General features: G+C 35.7%; 4 protein-coding genes and 1 non-coding gene across 5 annotated transcripts; 2 read left to right on the top strand and 3 right to left on the bottom strand.

Moving 5' to 3' along the window:
• Positions 1-3,698: 3,698 nt before the first annotated feature.
• Positions 3,699-5,169, bottom strand: LOC106443012 (protein CANDIDATE G-PROTEIN COUPLED RECEPTOR 6-like). Its single transcript, XM_013884631.3, has one exon. It carries the CDS (start codon positions 5,093-5,095, stop codon positions 3,854-3,856), a length of 1,242 nt encoding a protein of 413 aa, XP_013740085.2. The 5' UTR covers positions 5,096-5,169; the 3' UTR covers positions 3,699-3,853.
• Positions 5,170-5,649: 480 nt separating this feature from the next.
• Positions 5,650-5,723, top strand: TRNAR-UCG. The gene has a single exon. It is a non-coding gene; the product is annotated as a tRNA-Arg (tRNA).
• A 317-nt stretch (positions 5,724-6,040) lies between these two features.
• On the bottom strand, positions 6,041-7,183 carry LOC106428960 (protein SLOW GREEN 1, chloroplastic-like). Its single transcript, XM_013869705.3, has one exon. The coding sequence runs from the start codon at positions 7,101-7,103 to the stop codon at positions 6,162-6,164; it is 942 nt and encodes a 313-aa protein (XP_013725159.2). The 5' UTR covers positions 7,104-7,183; the 3' UTR covers positions 6,041-6,161.
• Positions 7,184-12,248: 5,065 nt separating this feature from the next.
• Positions 12,249-13,072, bottom strand: LOC106377105. Its single transcript, XM_013817278.3, has 3 exons — positions 12,895-13,072; positions 12,652-12,757; positions 12,249-12,531 (listed from the first exon to the last, which is right to left on the bottom strand). Exons 1-3 carry the CDS (start codon positions 13,015-13,017, stop codon positions 12,404-12,406), a joined length of 357 nt encoding a protein of 118 aa, XP_013672732.2. The 5' UTR covers positions 13,018-13,072; the 3' UTR covers positions 12,249-12,403.
• A 5,741-nt stretch (positions 13,073-18,813) lies between these two features.
• On the top strand, positions 18,814-19,637 carry BNAA03G00540D. The gene has a single exon (XM_013884634.3). It carries the CDS (start codon positions 19,260-19,262, stop codon positions 19,485-19,487), a length of 228 nt encoding a protein of 75 aa, XP_013740088.1. The 5' UTR covers positions 18,814-19,259; the 3' UTR covers positions 19,488-19,637.
• Positions 19,638-19,670: the final 33 nt, after the last annotated feature.

Below are 19,670 nucleotides of genomic sequence, written 5' to 3'. Positions count from 1 at the left end.
ATCATTATAATCATTGCATAAATTTCCACGCTCTAAGGGACCTAGACCACTTTATAAGAGTTAGCTAGGTTAGACAATCTCGACCCATCCTATATCTTTGGAAAAAAAATTTAAAGTATAATAGGATTTTGCTCCCATATGTTTTTTTTATAAAATAAAATTTTTATTTCTTCTTTTATTCCAGAGAAATATATTATTTTTATATATCATCTAATTTTGAGAAAAATATGATAGTATGTTGAAAATTTTATTATACAAACTGAAAATAAATTCTGAATTGTTTGTATGATTAGCACAAAAAAAACTTACAAACAAGTTTATATTTTTAACAGATAATACACAAATTCAGCTGCAAATGATAAAGGGGCATTCTTACTAACGAACAAGCCCTATGGTTAAAGTATACGAGAGTATGTATAGTTTTTTACAGAAAAGGGGGAGGATGCCTTCTGCATGAGGAATTTTACATAAAAAATAACGACCCCAACTCCTTAACAAATTCTACAACTTCACCATCATCATCATCATCATCTTCTTCTTCTTCTTCTTCACTTATAAATTCCTTTTCAAATCCTTCTCTTTCTTTCTCTTCTTCCTCCTCACTTATAAATTCCTTAACCAATCCTTCTTCTTCTTTCATGTCCACCATTGACTTGAACAAATAATTAAACATCAATTGACAAAACGCACAGAACCTCGCGAAAAGCAGATACACAAAAGCCACAGCCACGGCGACAGCGAGAGTTACGAGGAGTAGCAAGTTGGTAGCTGCGAAAAAGGATAATCTCGGCAGATACACAAAAGCCATCGCGAGGAGTAGCAAGATGATAGCAGCCAAAAAGGATAATTTCATCATTTCTGGCTCTCGTTACTGCTTGTTGTTTGGGGTTTGAAGTAACGAATAATGGAGGCTCCCGAGGCTACATATATAAATCTTCGTTTCGTTGACGTAGACGTTGACTCTTAGTCAATGTTTTGATTTTTCTTATTTGAATAGTCTTTTTTCTGTTTGATTGAACTTTACTTCGGCATAGTCGATGATTCTTTTTCTTCTAATCTCACAGATTTGTAGTCTGCAATCTTCTTAAGCTAAGCTAATCTTTTACAAACTTCATGATTCAACAGTTGCAGATGGTTTTTATATTTGTTTACCCTGTTTACCACATTCCTAACCTTTTTTTTACTTGCAATGTAGCCTGTAAAAGCTACTACATGTAATTAAAACTATATTGCATTTTTTTTGAAAAAATGTTAGAACTCATTCAAATAATAAAAAAAAAGAATTTTGTATAGTTAATGCTTGCCATATAGTATTTGAAGATGAAAACATAAAAGAAGACGAAAATTATCTAGATTGTGATGTAGTTTTGGATATTTAATATTTTGGATCTAATAAATAATATTGTGGATATTTTTTCCTTATGTTTTACTTCTATTATATTTTTTAGTGTTATCTATAAGATTTGCCATGTTTTTCTTAGACTGTTATATATTTTGATATATAAACTCTGCAAAAGGAAGAAACAACAAACAAGATTGACGTAAACCAAACCTTCAGGCCCAGCTCTCTTTGTATTGGGCCAGCGTTTTGGGCCCAAATCTTCTTTCAAGTTAATCATTTTCGTGACAAAAAAAAAAAGAAGCTCCAAGACTAATCAACCACACAATATGGCGTGTGCCTATATATTATTCAACTCTTTTCTTCTTCCTTAATTTATTACTATGTCGCAAGTGTAATCATCGTAAACATTGCATAAGTTTCCACGTACTCTAAAATCCCTAATTCACATTTAAGAGCATCTGCATTGAAGGTTTATAGGAGGAGTTCACACAGAAATCAAAAAAAAAAATAATAAAATAATTTAATCATATGAACCTCTCTCTCTTAAAGTTCTCTAGGCTGAACCCTTCTCTCCTAAGAGCACCCGCAATGGGAATCCTTAAGAGAGAATCCTTAGAGAAAAAATAATTAAATAATCGATAGACCCCACCAAAAGTTAAGAATCTTTAAAATTCCAAAATAAAGACTATTTCTTAGTGAATCCTTGTACTATTTGCGGATTCCAACGATATGTGGCGACTCACGATTGGTTGATATTTATTTTTTTTATTTAAAAAAGAAAAAAAAAATAATACTTAAAAAATCAAAATATACTTTTTCTAAGGACTCCTTCTTGAGTAACACCATTGCGGATGCTCTAAAGTTCATCACTGTAGCGCGGGCCCCACGTGTCGTGGCGGCCCGCGATTGATCTAATTTTTTTTTTTTTTTTAAAATCAAAAAGAAAAAGAAAAAAATTTAATAATAAAAAATTAAAAGGATGAACCCCAAGAGGGGGTTTGCTGATGCTGATGCTCTAAGGAGTTCGCTAGGTGATGTAAAAAAACAGGAGTTCGCTAGGTTATACAAAATGAGAATAAATCCCAAATTGTGATGGGAGTTTTTTGTCATTTCTTTTAGTTTTGTTTTATAGATACATGTCGACCACAAAGGAAAATACATTGAAGTCAGCTATCACTTTCTCGGCCAAAACACCTGTTTGTGTTCGAGCCCGGGTAAAGGAAACCTTGGAGATCTACACGAAAGGAGGGATAGGAAAATATCTCGGGTTGCCCGAGCAATTTGGACGCCGGAAGCGAGATATTTTTGCGAAGTTTCTCTCCGGAGCCGGTAAACAAGTTATGCTCAAGTCGGTCCTCTCCGCGATGCCGTGCCATGCTATGTCATGCTTCAAGCTGCCTATATCCTTATGTAAGCAGATACAGTCACTGCTTACCCGATTCTGGTGGGACGCTAATCCGGAGAAGAAGAAGATGTGTTGGGTTTCATGGGATACGATGGCAATGCCGAAGTACGCAGGAGGTCTTGGATTCCGAGACATAGAAACTTTTAACGATGCTTTGCTTGCGAAGATCGGCTGGAGACTAATAAAAGAACCACAGTCCCTACTGGCTCGGGTCCTCATGGGGAAGTACGCGCGCAACTGTTCCTTTTTGGACTGTCCATCACCAGAAACGGCCTCACACGGATGGAGAAGTGTCCTAGCCGGGAGAGACATACTTCGGAAAGGCCTCAGCTGGGCAGTGGGCAATGGCGACACTATACGTTTATGGGACGACCCTTGGCTCTCCTTTCAGCGGCCAATGCAACCGATAGGGCCACCTAGCTTGGACAGTAACTCTTTGAAAGTTAGTGAGCTATTATGCCCTCTGACTAACAGATTGGATGTGAAGAAAATCAGAAGAATATTACCTCAGTATGAGGACACCATACGTCTCCAACATCTCTGAAGCACACAGTCATGTATCATCAGCTTTAATGGCAGAAGCCATTGCTGTCCATCGAGCGGTTTCTCTAGTCGTTTATTCAAACGTCCGATCCTGGCGGTTCTATCCGATTTCTTATCTCTGATCAAGCTCTTGAAGAAGGGATGGTATCAACCTGAACTGTTCGGTATCATGTTTGATATCTATCACTTTATGTCTTTCTTTGATGTTATCACCTTTGATTTTATTTCGCAAAACTTCAACTCTGAGGCTGATTCTGTGGCAAAATCAGCACTTGCTATGTCTGTAACTCACTCCACTATTGGAGTGTAGAACCCCCTTTAAGTAATGCAATGCTTTGTTTGATCAAAAAAAAAAGAAGGAAAATACATTGTTTTCCAGAGTGTTCGTATTATCAGCACACAAAAGAAAACACGAACATGCATATATTTTCATCAGATAATACACAAACACAAATACATCATACTAACAAGCAAGCCTTAAGGTACTGTACAAGAGACACATCTAAGTTCCTTATTACAAGTATATAAAAAACTAAAACAGTAGTTTAAAATTGCTTCATAGCTCAAACTTGATCTTCCTCTAGGTCAAAGATCTGTAGCAATTCTTCTTCTTCTTTTTCATCTTCAACATCAGAAAATCCATTCCTTTCTATTGGCCTGAACATATAATAACACATCAATGCATAAAACGCAAGACTTGCAATCTCCCCAGCTACATTGCTCTCCCACTGATACTTATAATCAGCAGTCTCATTCAACATAAACACACCAATTGCAACCCTTGTGAAAAGCAGATACACAAAAACCAAATTGTAGAATTTCCCAAAAAATGGTGAGGTGCCTAAGTTCTTGACTGTTTTCCTCGATGTCTTTCTTAAAGAACACATCCACCAAACTATTACCAATCTCATGGCGACCCAGCAAGATACCTCAGCAAAAAAGATGATGTAGGTCCAAATTAACCAGTTTTGGACATATGGTCCAGTCTCTCCAATCACAACCGAAGCAATGGTGGATACAACCTCAAACGGAATCACCATCGCCAACAACGTTTTCTCCTTTCCTCGTATCTTCGGTTTCAAGAACGACCAACCTGTTCCAACTAGAACAATCACCATGAAGAGCAAAACGTTTCCGAGGAACTGGAAAACGTAGAAAGGAATGTTCCAGCCGTGAGGCGTGCCTGTGGTTTTCACGTAGTGTTTAACCTCCGCGCCACAAATAAGACTAAGGGATTTCATTATAAGCAGAGCCGCCACTAAAATGTGAATCATTTGCTTCTTGTTGTAGCATAAATAGACCCAGAGACCAAAGAACGTCAAATAGCAGAGGGAGAAGACGAATAACAAACCGGGTAGTTGGGTTGACCCGGCTGGTAAGTAATCCTTTGACCCGTTTGGATCAAGATTGTACATCTCAGTTTTGAACTTCATGGAAACCTTAGTCCCCGGTGCGCAGTTAGCAAAGAAGAGAGAGTAATATCCAGGGGACGTTACTTGATATGATTGATCGAAATGGTGGACGTAGTGTGAATCGAGGACGCAGAAGCTAGAGTTTTGCTGGAGCTCGATGTCTACTAGGAGAACCGATTCTTGTTCTACAAGGTAGAACCCTGTCCTCGACGAGTCCTGACTCGAAGAATACAATACGGAGATGGTTACATGACCGGTCTGAGTAAACCCGAATGTCTGCAAGAGAATCAATGGCCGAGAATCATCGGAGATGGTGATGGACTTAATCTCCGCCACCGCGAGAGTGGCGAGGAGTAGCGAGATGACAGCGGCGAAAAAGGGTGATCTCGTCATTTCTCGCTACTAGTTGCCTTGTCCTTTGCTTTTTTTTGGTCGGCAAGTTGTTTGGATATCAAGTAATGAATAATGGCGGTTATATATAGCAATCTCAGTTAATGTCGACGTTAACTCTAGGTCAAAGTTTTGAAGTTTTTGTTGTTTTATTTTGACTTTGACATATTCTCGATTATATTTTGTGTATAGTTTGACATAGTCTTGATGATTATAACCAAGAAAATTTGTAGACTGCAATCTTCTTAACGTAAGCTAATTTTTTCAAACTTCTAGTTGCATACGATCTTCATATTTGTTCACCACATCCATAACTCTTTTTTACTTGCAACGTAGCATTCAAAAGCTACACAAGTAATCCACAGTTCCATACTATTTCTATCACCGTAACTCTCTGTCTCTGACTGCGTCCGCGAGCCATATCCTATCCTATTAGTCCATTTTTACATGGACAGTATGGTGCCACGATCCTTATGCACGCCAAACATGAAGACGCACACACTCAATAAGTTAATAGACAAGAGACTTTACAGAGATTGAGATAAAGTTGTCAACCAGACCGCATAGCGCAGTGGATTAGCGCGTTTGACTTCGGATCAAAAGGTCGTGGGTTCGACTCCCACTGTGGTCGTTATTTTTTTATTACTTCTAGCTCTTAATCATCTCTTTGATGGTTTATACTCTGAATTTATGATCGGAAAAAAATTAAGTCCTTATGCTGAACTTTCTTTTCTTTTTACATCATTTGCAATTGTGTTTCTCTACCTGAATTGGTGCTACATTGAATGGACATATGACAAACACAGTGTCCATTTTACAGAATCATGATCACAGACTTTTTGTATCATGGGCTTTAAGTTGTTGCTATCTTGTTTATGGCTTTAGTTCTGTTTTCTTCTACGTTTATAAAAACTATGTGTGAAGAAGTATATACTTTGAATCATCCAATAACAAAAGATGTAGTCTTTCAACTCGATGATGACAATTTTTGAGTGATGAAGTACAAACTACAACCCAAACATAACTAAATCATCCAACAAAACTCAAAATCTCAAAGCCTCTCCTCACCTTAACTCTTAGCGAAAAGCTTGTTGGTATTAAGCATATTAGAATCAAAATACTCTTTATACGGATGATTCTCAGGAACCAACCTCCTAAACTGCTCAAACTGCTTCTCCGCCTCGTCCTTCTTCTTCAACAACGTATAAATCAAACCCTGACACAGATACGGCCTAAAGTCCCTCGGCTCATCCTTCACCAGCTCCTCATAAACCCTTAGCGCCTCGCTCGGGTTCCCTTCCATAACCCTAATCTGCGCAATCAAAAGCATAAAATCGCGAAAATCCTTCTTCTTGTCCTCCCTCTTGCACCTCTCGATCGCTTCGCCGATTCTCCCCTCGAGCTCCGAGAGTTTTGATTCCGATTCGGAGTAGGCCATCACGAGGCCGTGGTAAGCCTCGACGCGGAGCGGATCCTTGGCGAGAATCTCCTCGAATCCTTTCGTGGCGGAGTCGAAATCGCCGCCGTAGGTTTGCACCTGAGCTTTCAGGATCCGCCACTCCTGCTCCTCGGGATCGAGAGAGATCAGGCGGTTGAGAATCTCTAACGCTTGGTCGAGGTTTTTGGATTGGAGTTTGATTTTCATTAGGGATTGGAGAGCTTCCGAGTCGTTTGGGTTGGTGGCGAGGTGCTTCTCGAGGGATGATTCTTGGTCCGATTCGATTGATTCTGTGGATGACGGTGGAGGAGGTGCGATGGGGGTTGCGGCGGCGGGTTTGGCGGAGAGGTGTAGGGAGGCGGAGAAGAGAGCGGCGGCTGTGGTGAGAGTAACGCAGGTTGATTTGAGGAAAGAGGGTTTAGGTGAAGATGCAGAAGCTCTAATGGCGCGAGAGGGAGGAGGCTTCTGGAGGATTCGGTATGAAGTAGGTTTTGGTTGAAAGCTTCTCTGACCGTTGTTGAGCTTGAGGTGGAATGGTTGGTCAGAGTAGTGGAATTTGGCGAGAGACGCCATGGTTTAGGCTCCGAGGATAAAAACCCTAACGACGGCGATGAGATTAAAAGATGGGGGAGAAGAAGACACTGTACTAAAGCAAATGAAAAATATACTGTTGAAGAGTGCTAAAACGGTGTCGTTTTGGTTTGGGCTTTTTATTCTGAGACTAATGGGCTTACTAAAATGAATGGGCTGAACTGGGCATAGATTAACACATATTGGAGATTTAGCCTGTGTTTGTGTTTAACTTTGAACAGCACACTAATCTTTAGCCACAAGTCTTTAGGGATATGGCATGTGTTTGTGTGTGAACAGTAGCTGTGATTCTTATCATCCAAGACTGTGAAACCTCAACTACTATTCCTTTTTGAACAGAAGATAAGGCTTCTCTGCAGGATTCAGAATGAAATAAAGGTTTAGAGCTTCTTTCCAAAGTCTGCATAATCTACACACCAACTACTCTAACAAATAATAGCGTAGCCAGTGTAAAATAGAAAGTAACTAGAGACAGTGACACGCTTCTTTAACCACAAGTTTTTAATGAGTTGGCCTGTTTTTGTGTTTAAACTTTGAACAGTAGCTGTGATTCTTGTTATCCGAGACTGTGAAACTTCAACTACTATTCCTTTTTCAACAGAAGATGAGGTTTTTTACAGTCTATATAAACCCTGAACCCATATCAACAAAATATCACAGTTTCCAAACTCGCTAGCAATGGCAAAATTCTCTTTAGCTCTCGTGATATCATTTAGTCTCCTCCTCTTCGCTAGTGCCCATCATGCAGCAACCAAGACTAGCCTTCCGTGCAAAATCAAGGGTCTGTACTGGTCCGGACCTTTTCCAGGGATCTCAGATAATCCACATGGAGCTCCGCCGGGAGAAACCACTAAGCGTTTGCTTCATGTTGTGCCTGTGAAGCCACCAAATACTCAAAGCAAAACCAAGGGTATGTTCCAGACTGCACATAAAGCTCCTCCGACAACTAAACGTTTGCTCCATGTTGTACCTGTGAAGACACCAAATACTGCACGCAAAGCTAAGGGTCTGTTCCAGACTTCACGTAGAGCTCCTCCAGCAGAAACTACTAACAGTTTCCTCTATTCTCAACCAGTGAAGCCACCAAATGTTGCGAGCAAGACCGAGACTTTGTTCTGAATCTTTGTACTGCAATTATGCAGAAACGCAAGACTATGTAATCGCCGTCGCTAATAATAAAAGTTTCGATCTTTCTATGTGCGTCTGAAACTTTTGATGAAGCTTCTTCGTAAATTTATGATCAAACATAATCTCTAAGCTCGTCGCTAACTCTTGACAAATCCTAACTACTTCAACCTTAATTTGCGTGATCAAAATCGCGAAATTGAGCTACCAATAGCTGGTCCTAGCATGGATCTCTGATCATTTAAGCTCCAGAATCTTGAAACTATGTACATCAGAGAGATGGTTTAGAAACTCTAGTCCACGGTGGCTGCAGAGACGCCATAGTCGCTAGAGCCGGAGAGACCTTCAACGCCAGCGATGAGGAAGGGACTGGACATGCATCAAGTTATTATTGGGCTTTTCTCATCTAATTATATTATGAGTTTTACATAACTAATGGGCTTTATAATATTAATGGGCTTATAAGGATCATGAGAGGAGTAGTTAGGGCTGGGCAAATAAACCGAACCCGAAAAACCGAACCGAATCCGATCCGATAAAAATGAATCCGAACCGATCCGAACCCGACGTAAATACCGAATGGGTCTTGTTTTGTGGTATTTCGGGTTATGAGTATTATCCGAACCGAACCCGAATCTAAATGGATATCCGATAGAACCCGAAACATTCAAAACCTCGAAAAGATCTTGTACCAAACATGATCTCAATTCCTAATATGTATCCAAAATACACTAAGAAATATTGAACATCTAAAATACTTATCTATTACATGAAGGTTGTTGGTTCTATTACATGAAGGTTGATGGATAAAGATGGCCGTTGAATCTTGAAGTATTTAGATTTTGATTTTGTTTTCGTTAAACAATGTTTCTCATTTCATGAGAACTTGGTTTTCGTTTTATGTTTTTATTTATTTAGTTTTCTTTTATGTTCCTTATTTTTGAATCGATTTTACTTAAGTTTTGGTTACAAAATAGGTACAAATCAGATATTTTAAAACTAAAGAACCGATTTTAGTCATGTTTTGGTTATAAAATAGGTAAAAATCAAGTACTTTTAAACCGAAAAACCGATTGGGACCCGAACCCGAAAATATATTGGGTTGTACCGGTTCTTTGAAGATTTACTAACCCCGACCCGAACCCGATAGAACCCGAACCGGTCCCGAACCGAACTTTCATATAATCCGAATGGGGCTGATTTTGATAAACCCGAAAAACCGAAACCCGATTGGATAAAACCGAAACCCGATTGGGACCCCGAATGCCCGAGCCTAGGAGTAGTGAAAGGTACCTTTGACTTTTGAGAGTTTCAAAAAAATTATTCACTGAAATTCTCTTAAAAAAATTGAATAAAATTAGAAATTATGTATCAAATGAAATATCATCGACCGAGAGAGACATCAATTAATACTACAACATATCATCATCAGTTTTTTTTTATGATTAGGTTTAACTAAATAGTTTCCATTCTTATACCTTTACAAAGAAAACAAAATTTTCAAATTGTTTTTATTCGGTGCTTTTTGATGATTAGGTTCAACTAATTAGTTTCCATTCTAATAACCTAAAAAGATTATTCCTCTTTAGGTTACCACCAATATCAGCATTACTCAAATACAAACACAAAACTCATAAAAATGAATAACAAAGAGACAAAATCCCCATCATTTGTTGATTTTTCTTTTCATTTATAAACTCTTATCTTCGTCTTGTACTCGTGAACTTGTGGTTACGAACTTTTGTTTTGATTCCTCCATATTAATGAATACCACTAAGATTGACTAAAACAGAGACGTTAACGTTAGAATAAGTATACGCGAAGGTTACGCAAATAAACTGGACCGTCGGAACCATTTTTTGAATAACAAAACAAAAATATAATAGTATTTGAAAATGCATGCCAAAGAGCTTGGAACTACATTACATTGCCTATTCATTGGTATTTCCAAAGTACGCTGTCGTTTTAAACCTTTTTTATCGTTGTGTTGTTGTTGACATCTCTTTCTCTCTTTTTTTTGGGCATAAGAGCACCCGCATCAAGGGGTTAAGGGGTTAAGTATAAAGTTCACACAATTCCAAAAAAAAAAACTATTATAATAATCCACAAATTATGAACCCAGCTCGTGTGAGCTCTCTCCACTGATACGAGTTCACCCCTGTAACGCGGGCCCCACGCCACGTGGCGGCCCGCGATTGGTCCGATTATTATTTTTTTTATTTTTTTTTTTTAGAAAAAATCAAACGAAAAAAAAAAAAAAAAAGTTAAAATTATGACTCCCTTAAAGGTTCATTGATGCAGATGCCCTAAATGTTAAGAAAAAAAGGTGGTTTCTCTTCTTCTTGTTTGCTTTCTAACATTTAAATTTCGTTTGCGGATCACTATAAATTTGCCAGATCTATTTTGAAGAAACAAGATTTACTGACTTTCACATTTAAGTACTTGTTTGTCCTTTTAAATTTGGAAAAATCCTTTATTCCATACTATATATCGTGAGAAAATGTCTTGTAAAGCAGAGGTCCGAGATCAACAAAATGAACTAGTATCGTTCAATTTGGTTTGATATGTGAGTTAACTTCTAATCATGAGTTCTGCAAGCCAATATTCTTTGACTTTACAGAGTATAGATGTTTACTAGTTGTGTTACAAAAAAAAATGTTTACTAGTTCTGTTAAGTGTGTTTGGTATAATACCTGATTCAGCTTCTTAATTAGCTTGGGATACTAGTTTGCAGTTCTCTAAAGTGAACAATGTCGTAGTTAATTGTTCATGTATACTTAAACTCACGAGCTTCTGACAAAATTTCATAATGTCTTCCTTTGAAAATACAACTTAATACATAATATCGATGTAACCTTCACTATATATTGTTTATTTTTAAGCAATAAAAATTATATAATAATAATAAAGAATGATCCCGTCAATAAACTGAAAACACCGGATCTGAATTTGGAGAACAGTAGAGAATAGAATACTACTCTTACACCAACAAAAAGAAGAAGCCACAATAGTTTTTTTAACGTCATCACCAAATCCTAACACGCAATCCTATGTAATGACGAACATTCCCACGTGCCTTCCACGTGGTTTTTTCGACATTTGATGTATTTCCAACAGTTTTCTTCCCAGCATTGTTTTTTAATTAAACACGGTTCAACCTAATTATTGTCGAGGTGCACAAATGACAAAACTATAGAGTTTCATCGCAAATTTGATACAGTGAAACTCTAAAAAAAACTTAATGATCGAGGATGGTGGTATATATATATTTTTTAGAAAGTGGATGGTGGTATTGGTAATAGAATAATAGTTAATTGACTAATAGTCAAACTATTGTTAACCGTGAATGAATGAGTCATGCGTGATATATAGAACCAAGTCCGAAGTTAATTGTGATTTAAGTCTGATAACTATATCTATAATCGATTATAAATTACACAATTCTTTCTACCGCAGTGTTTGATCTCAAATAGTAACAAAATTATATAAAAGTGATTCAGAAATAATAAGATAAACGGAGATGAAATCTTTGCATACAAATGAAATCATATATATTATATCCTTTTTTCTTTCATTTTATACATGCATTCATAGAGAAAGTTTCAACTATATATATATAGATAGAAAGTTTGACTATATTCATAAGCAATAAACACAAATGGAAATGAAATCTCTGTATGCAAATCATATAGTATTATATTGCTTTTGCTTATATTTTATGTATCTTAATTATTTATAAATTACGTTATATATGTTTTACTGCAGAAATCACATATTTAAATATAAATATAAATACAGAAAATCATAAACTTAATAATAAACACCCTATCGTCACGATCTAATTAGTTATATATGCAAATAAATCGGTATATCATTCTTAAAAGAAGCTCTCACTTATAGATCATACCACCAGATGTTCCCCTCCACCTCCCTTTATTGTAGAGGAAACAGGTGCTTTAGATGAAAATATCACTAGCAAAAAATAAATAAATGAAAATGCCATTTTCCCCATTAAAAAAATTATTCATTCCTTACTGGAAATTACAGTACATAATCATCACTTCCCCCATTGAGTATATTATAGAATTCGGTTTATTCATACATTCATACATATACATGCATACATGTGTACGCATAAGCAAGTAGGTATTGTGATCTTAGATTTTAGTTCGTGAAAGCAAATCTCGGATTCTTCGAGCTGTCTCTTTCTCGGTCGGTATTTCTTTTCTTCGTCTCTCGTATGCCTCGAAGAACTCTTTGTTCTCTTTCTCTAGCTCCTTCCACACTGTAAAATTAATCAATTACCCACTATATACTAATATATATTTACCAGTTCCATATATTGTATTCATGTGTCTTGTGTGTGTGCATTTATGTGTATATATATATATGCGTGTGTATGTACCCGTGGAAGTGATGATAGGGTTGATATTAGCATGCTTGAACAGAGCATCCATACACTCTTTTTTTCCCATGTTGAAGACTATGCATTCTTCTATCAAATGATGCACCTGCATCTCATAAACACAATTTATATAGTATGATGACGAATGAAGACCATATATATATCATCATCATATGATCAGCATCAAGATCAGAGATTGACTCAAGAAGAAAAACTACAAAACAAGTATGATTAAATCGGTACCAAATGGATGTAAGATGCTTGTGAGCTGCTATGATCACCCATGATATGATATTGATTTAAAGAGTAGTTTGTTATATAGAGGAGCAAGTAGAGAGATGATGACGAAAGGGAGAAGAAAGGCATGTGACAACACTACAAGAACAGAAAAAGAGAAATGCACCTTAAAATATATATAAGACAAAATGTCTAGATGAAATAATTTTCAGTATATAGTCCTGGAGTTAACCTAAAATGGACAGGGCTTGTTTTATTTGTGTAATAATTGATTACAGATACTTAAAAACCAAATCAACATATAAATGTTATTTTTTGCTAAATAAAATGTTATTATTTTTATTTTCGTTACAGTTAACATGTTTATTAATCGGCTAGTTGTGTTTATACAACGCGATAATTGTTAATGGAATCAGCACTCCTTTTTTCAAAAAAGATAATTGTTAATTAGAAGAAGAATACAATTTTAGAAAATAGAAACAGCATATCATATAGTATTTAGAAAAAAAAGAAAAACTATACCGTTTCTTTTTTTTGATCAAATGAAAAACTATACCGTATAAATCAATATTACACGAGATATTACATATTCACTAATATTTTAAGTAATAAAATATATTATCCTTCATCTAAAGGGAGTGCTGATTACCTGCTTGTATCAGCTGCTGGGTGCTGACTTGTAACAGTGGGCTCGTGATGGGTCCGATTATCCCACGTGGGCTTCTGCTTATGATTGGTTGAGAGGAGATTACAAGAGATTTTACGAGAAGCTATCAACCAGTAAGCTTACGTGGCGGTGGGGCCCGTAACCACGTGAAGTAGGAATCCTACTGTAGGACCCATCTTTATAAGAATTTACTAGATTTTGACCCGCGCTTAGAAAGCGCGGATTTGTTTGTTTTTCATTTATTAATCGAAAACTGATTTGCAAATTAATTTTAATATAGTTTTTAAAATTTTCTTGAACACTCGTAATTGCCATATTAATATTATGTATAAAATGACATTATAAATGGAAAAAATATATTCAAATATGTATATGATATATGGTGTAGGATATAGGATTTTGGTTTGTATTGAAAAAATGTATAATATTCAAATGATCTGTTTTGAATATTGATATGTATATTTAAGAAAATGATATTTTCATGTTTGCTAATTTATTTATAGTTTGTAATATATTTATACATATATTATATTTAAAGTTAGTATATCTTTTAAATATATATAGGCCCATTATTTATAGATCTATTTAGGTGTATATGTAGGCCCAAAACCAAAAGACTTAAATGCCATTAATGAATTTTATTCATCCTTTGTAAAAATAAGGGTATTTTTGAGAAAGTGTAATTTTCATTAAGTGAATGATCCTCTTTTAATGGTATTGATTTAATAAACATCTTTTAATATTGCTATTATGAACTTTTAATCAGTTTTATTTTGTTTTGTATTTTCCCTGTAGTAATGTCCACCTAATTCCAAAAATTCTTCTATTCAAGTAAATCGACGTGCTCTTTTGTCGATAATTTACATGTTTTGTTCGTACGAATGACCGACCATTCGTTTTAAATTGACGCGTTATAGTCCGTGATAGTTTTACTTATGATAAATGTTAAATATATGAATGATTCTATTATTTTCCAGAACATAATTTTAGTGATATTTATATAACAAATTCTATTTCTTTTTACTTGTAGTATTAACCTGATGTTTGCTATATAAATTCCCTTCTTAAATCCTTTTTTTGATTCCATGACCTGATTAAAAGTTTACCTGGTTTTTACAATTCATGTCGATCCTATAACTAACACCAACATGATATAAATTAACAGCCAATAATAAGTTGGGCAGTTATTATGGTATTTGTTTGATGACTTATTCTTAGGTTCACTCCCTAGGGTGAACTTCTAGGTTCACCAACCAATAAGATTATCTTATTTTATATTCAATATCTTTTAAAAAAGGAAACAAAATATTGTCAAATTATATTATGTTTTTAAAATTAAAAGATAAAAAAAATAATAATCATTACAAAAAAAAATATTTTACGTCGTCAGCATAACATTAAACCCTAAACCCTAAATTTTAATTTCTAAACCCTTAATCTTAAACCCTAAACCCTTGGATAAACCCTAAACTCTAGGATAAATCCTAAATTCTAGGATAAATCCTTAACTCTAAATCAAAATTACTATACACTAAAACATTCAAGCGTTTAGGATTTAGGGTTTTTTTTATTTAGAGTTTAGGATTTATCCAAGGGTTTAGGGTTTACCCAAGGGTTTAGGGTTTACCCAAGGGTTTAGGGTTTATCCAGGGGTTTAGGGTTTAGGATTTAGGGTTTAGGGATTAGGATTTAGGGTTTAGTGTTTTGTTGACAACATTAAAAATATTTTTTTTTTAAATTCTTTTTTCTGTAACTATTATCTTATTTTTACTTTTTTATTTTAAAAACATAATATAATTTGAGAATATTTTGTTTCCTTTTTTCAAAGATATCGAATTTGAAATAATGAAATCCTATTGGTTGGTGAACCTAGAGGTTCACCCTAAGGGGTGAAGCCAAGAATGACTCTTGTTTGATAGGGCTAAACCAAAACAGAACATAATTTTGGATGAAAGAAAAAGTCCCTTAACATTATGTTTATAAATAAAAGTGTGGCTACGTTAAATTAAGGACTTTACTAACAAGTTAACAACATGATGTGTGGAAACCAGGTCTAGGAGAGGTTTCAGAGTATTGTAGGCAAAACCGTTCATTGTGGTTGTCTGTTGTGGAATAAAGAGTCTATCCGCCGAGTATGTCATGCAGAACCGTCCGTCAATCCAACTGTTTCGAAGAGAACTTCATCTATATCAATCTCTCCTTGATAGAAGGATATCCGTCTTATCAATCGGCTAACACACAAGAAGAAGCTCCATGAGATGGACAACCTTTACTGAACCCGTTGAAGCATAAAATATGGAAGCTATGCACAGTTCAAAAAATCTGAGGTGGAAGACATTGAGTGGCTTGCTGTCTCCAATAGTCTCAAATCAAATAAAGGGGAGAACCTTGCTATCATGAAAAAACCAGCTGTTACCATAGTAGCTACATGAATCGAAGCAGATACTGGAGTGAGACCCTCCGTAGCATCGGGTGACCTATGCGATCCTATATGTGCAGATTTTCCAATAATTTTTTTATCCATGAAACTGTTTATCAATATCGCATATGTTGAATTATGTTTTCAAACGATCAAATAAGAAATGTGCATAGAATACAATATAATTTTATCATATACAAATGCATGGAGATGGAGAAATATGCTCATCATGAATAAGAGTGTGTGTGTATCCGGAATTTTTGAAATGCAATTCCCTGACAAAACGTTTGGTTGATAAACAAAATAATTGCACTCGTTCTTACTTCCCATCCAATAATATGAAAATGTTTCTGTTATATCCCAATCCATCATTCCATTCCAGTCCTTCAATAGTCTGTACTGTACCTAACCAAATCAAAGCGATAGGATAAAAACTAGCTAATATGCGCTCCTCACAAATTCTGATGTACTTAGTAAACTTGGATATGAGTTCTGTACGTAGGAGTTATCCAAACATCTTGGGAAGTCTCTTTTGTTGGATTCTCTAACGGGATGGACCACCAAGTTTGGTAGCGGTGTTTGTCGAAGAACTCATTCTTGGAAACTCAATAGCAGGTACAAAGTTTCAATCATCAAAAGTTCATAAGATTACTTACTATAATTTATTTACATTATTGCTCTTACAAACCCATCCAGCAGCTGGTACCAGTTTCAGACCAAATACTTAGGATGTGAAAAAATAGGTTTAAAATGGTTAAGAATATAGAGAACTTTCTATCTAATGCAAAAAAAACTGCAAGTGTTTGCATATACACTCTTCTTTTTATAAACCTTTAATTTAGTCGTAATTCATATCTACATAAGAAAATCTTGATACAAGTTTATCGTAGATGCAGTTGAAAGTATATTGTTTCGGAGAAAACGAAAATGTAACCCAAAGAAAGTTTAGATTAGCGTTGTGTTCACATTTACAAAAGACGAATTTCACGTGAAGACATTGTTTACGGGCCTAACGCTTTTCACCTGTATATATTAGTCAGAAGGCCCAATAAAGGCCGACTCCAGTGCACGGCGCGATCCCCAACGGTTAATTTGTACTATAACTGTTTCTCATCCGACGAGCCAAAGATAGACAGGCAAGTGATCTTGTCATGTTTCGAAACCCTATCTCATTCATGGTTTCATTGCCCAGAGATATTATCATACACCGTTCAATCTTTCACTGTTTTCTCGATTCCAATTCACTAATGGCGCCTAAGGAGGAGAAATGATCGAGGTGGAGAAGAAGGAAGGCGGAAGCAAAGCCGTCACCAAATTTACAAGTTCTTAAGATCAGATTGATCTTTATCTGCGGACGGGAACAATATGGCTAATTTCTCGAAATTTTGGGTCGATCATTGTTTCTCTCTTTGGAAAGATTATCAAATCTGATATATCTGAATAATACATTGTTAAATATCAATTATTTGCAATTTCTTATGATTAGTAAAAGGTTGGATCACCATTTTTTTTTATGACAAGTAGGTTGGATCACCATCTCTTATTTCAAACTGAACATTGTCTTGATTCATAACGATAATCAGACTTTTCTGTACGTAACACTGATTACAACTAATGAACAAATGTAAGAAGTGTTCTGTCTTCAGAGAGAGAGAGATTACTAGTTATACAGAGAGCAAGAAGAAGGAAAGCTAATGAGAACTATGCCTTCTTAGGCGATTTGGTAGTCTTTGAAGCTGCTTTCTCAGACTTCTTTTGGGAGGAGACTTGGGTTTTTGTTAGGGCAAAACGCCACCTTGGGCGATTGTTATGCCTTTTAGCAGTTTCGTAGCTTATCGTCGTTCCTCGCGGTTAAAATGGAGTGGTGATACGGTACTATTCTTGTTATCTCTTGCAGTGTTACCAGCAAGTGGAAGAATCTCATATATAAATGATCACAATGGAAAGTTAACGATGAGTTTTGTTAACATTCGTTGAAAGATTAATTAATATTCTTAAAAATTTTGCAAATCCTAGCTATTTATAGACCATGGTAATGTAAGTATGTAACACCTCCATTCATAAGATGAGAGCACATGCAAAACATCTAAGTTATTCAGATATTTTCTATGTAACACGCCGATTTTCAGAACCGTGTTATATGATTCCCAAGGTACCTCACTGACTTTAATATACACGAAATAATATCTACCGTCTCCCATTTCAATTTTTTAATCAGCATATGTATTTGTGAAATCACCAATTTTGAGTATTTAAACCAATCTTATGAACTAGAAAATTCAGACACAGAAAATTAAATTCATGTTTGCATACGTGTTTGCATGGCTTTATGGGACTTGTAAGTTGTAACAATAGTTACTTCCAGTTAGACTGACATCTCCTCACATGGAGGAAGAAATGTTTGTCATCTAGACAGGAAAAGACAAAAGTTATTACAATAATAAAATAATTGTGAGCTCAATTGATTGTTCCTTCAGAAAAGCTTATCGGGAGTTTTTAATATCTGTCAGACCAATTATACAGATTTTCATCAAATGCAATGAACTTCTCGGTTACCACTAAATGCAATGAACTTTGATGATTATTGGAAAAGTGTACAATTAACTGTAGTGATAACCTTTGCACCCATTAAGAGACTGCGGCGGTAAAATTATTTACATACAGTTAATCATGTTTATTAACTTATGTATCTCATACACCACATGTGGTGGACATCATACATTACAACTTTTTAATCTAGAACCAATTACACAGAGTACAATTTTGGAATTTTTGATGGTCAACCTTAGTTTATAGAATTGCCTGACTAATGGCAGACTTGTAGGTAACTGTTATAAATAAGTTTTGACTTCTTGTCCATCTTTACAATTCATAACTTTTACATATGAATCATTTGACCATGCACATGACTGGCTACTTTGGAAAGCTATGAAAATATTGGAGATAAGTACTAAAAAATATTGCCAAAAGAAATGAATATATATTTCTATGTACTGAAACGAGTTTATGGAAGAATAATATATTTTCAATCCAATAATATTTCAATTCCTATTTTTCATTAATTATGTAATAGATTTTATGAGCTTAAAAAAGTAATACCTGCATGGAAATTGACTAAAGTACATGCTCGGAATTCGGATAATCACCGTCTACCTAACCCCATTTGTTTTCACCCTCTATATAAACTCTCTCTCTCTCTCTCAATCTCATCACTCAAAACAATAAACCCTCTCTCTCTTTCTCTCTCTCTGCTCACTGTCCTTCTTGTCTGAATCTGTAACAACAATGTCTGAGAGACCAGGCCGTCACCAGAGAAGGCCTTCTCTGAGCGTTTTTCCGAACTCCCTCCTGGATCTCACCGACATATCTGTCACAGCAAACCCTCCATCCACCATCCCTTCTCAGCTGCCGCGCCATCAGATGCCTCCGCCTACTCCAGCTGCTGCTCCTCCAGCAAACAGTGACAAGAAAGATGACAATGCTAGCAAGGAAGGGAACGCCTCTTCTAACTGATTTCGTGTTTTCCTTTGCTTTTACTTAAAGTTTAAGCCTTCTATCATCGCATAAACATTTCCCTGTCTTCATTCTAATATCGCATAATAAATTAATAATCAGTCTTTTGTAAAATGACTTATATGATAATGAATCAATCGTAATTTCATATTTCAATATGTTCAATGGTTTCGGGCTTCTGAA

Source organism: Brassica napus, chromosome A3 (assembly GCF_020379485.1).
Source record: "Brassica napus cultivar Da-Ae chromosome A3, Da-Ae, whole genome shotgun sequence".
Lineage (NCBI taxonomy): Eukaryota > Viridiplantae > Streptophyta > Magnoliopsida > Brassicales > Brassicaceae > Brassica > Brassica napus.
Note: the sequence above shows the minus strand (reverse complement) of the source record. Positions and strands in the feature narration are given on the sequence as shown.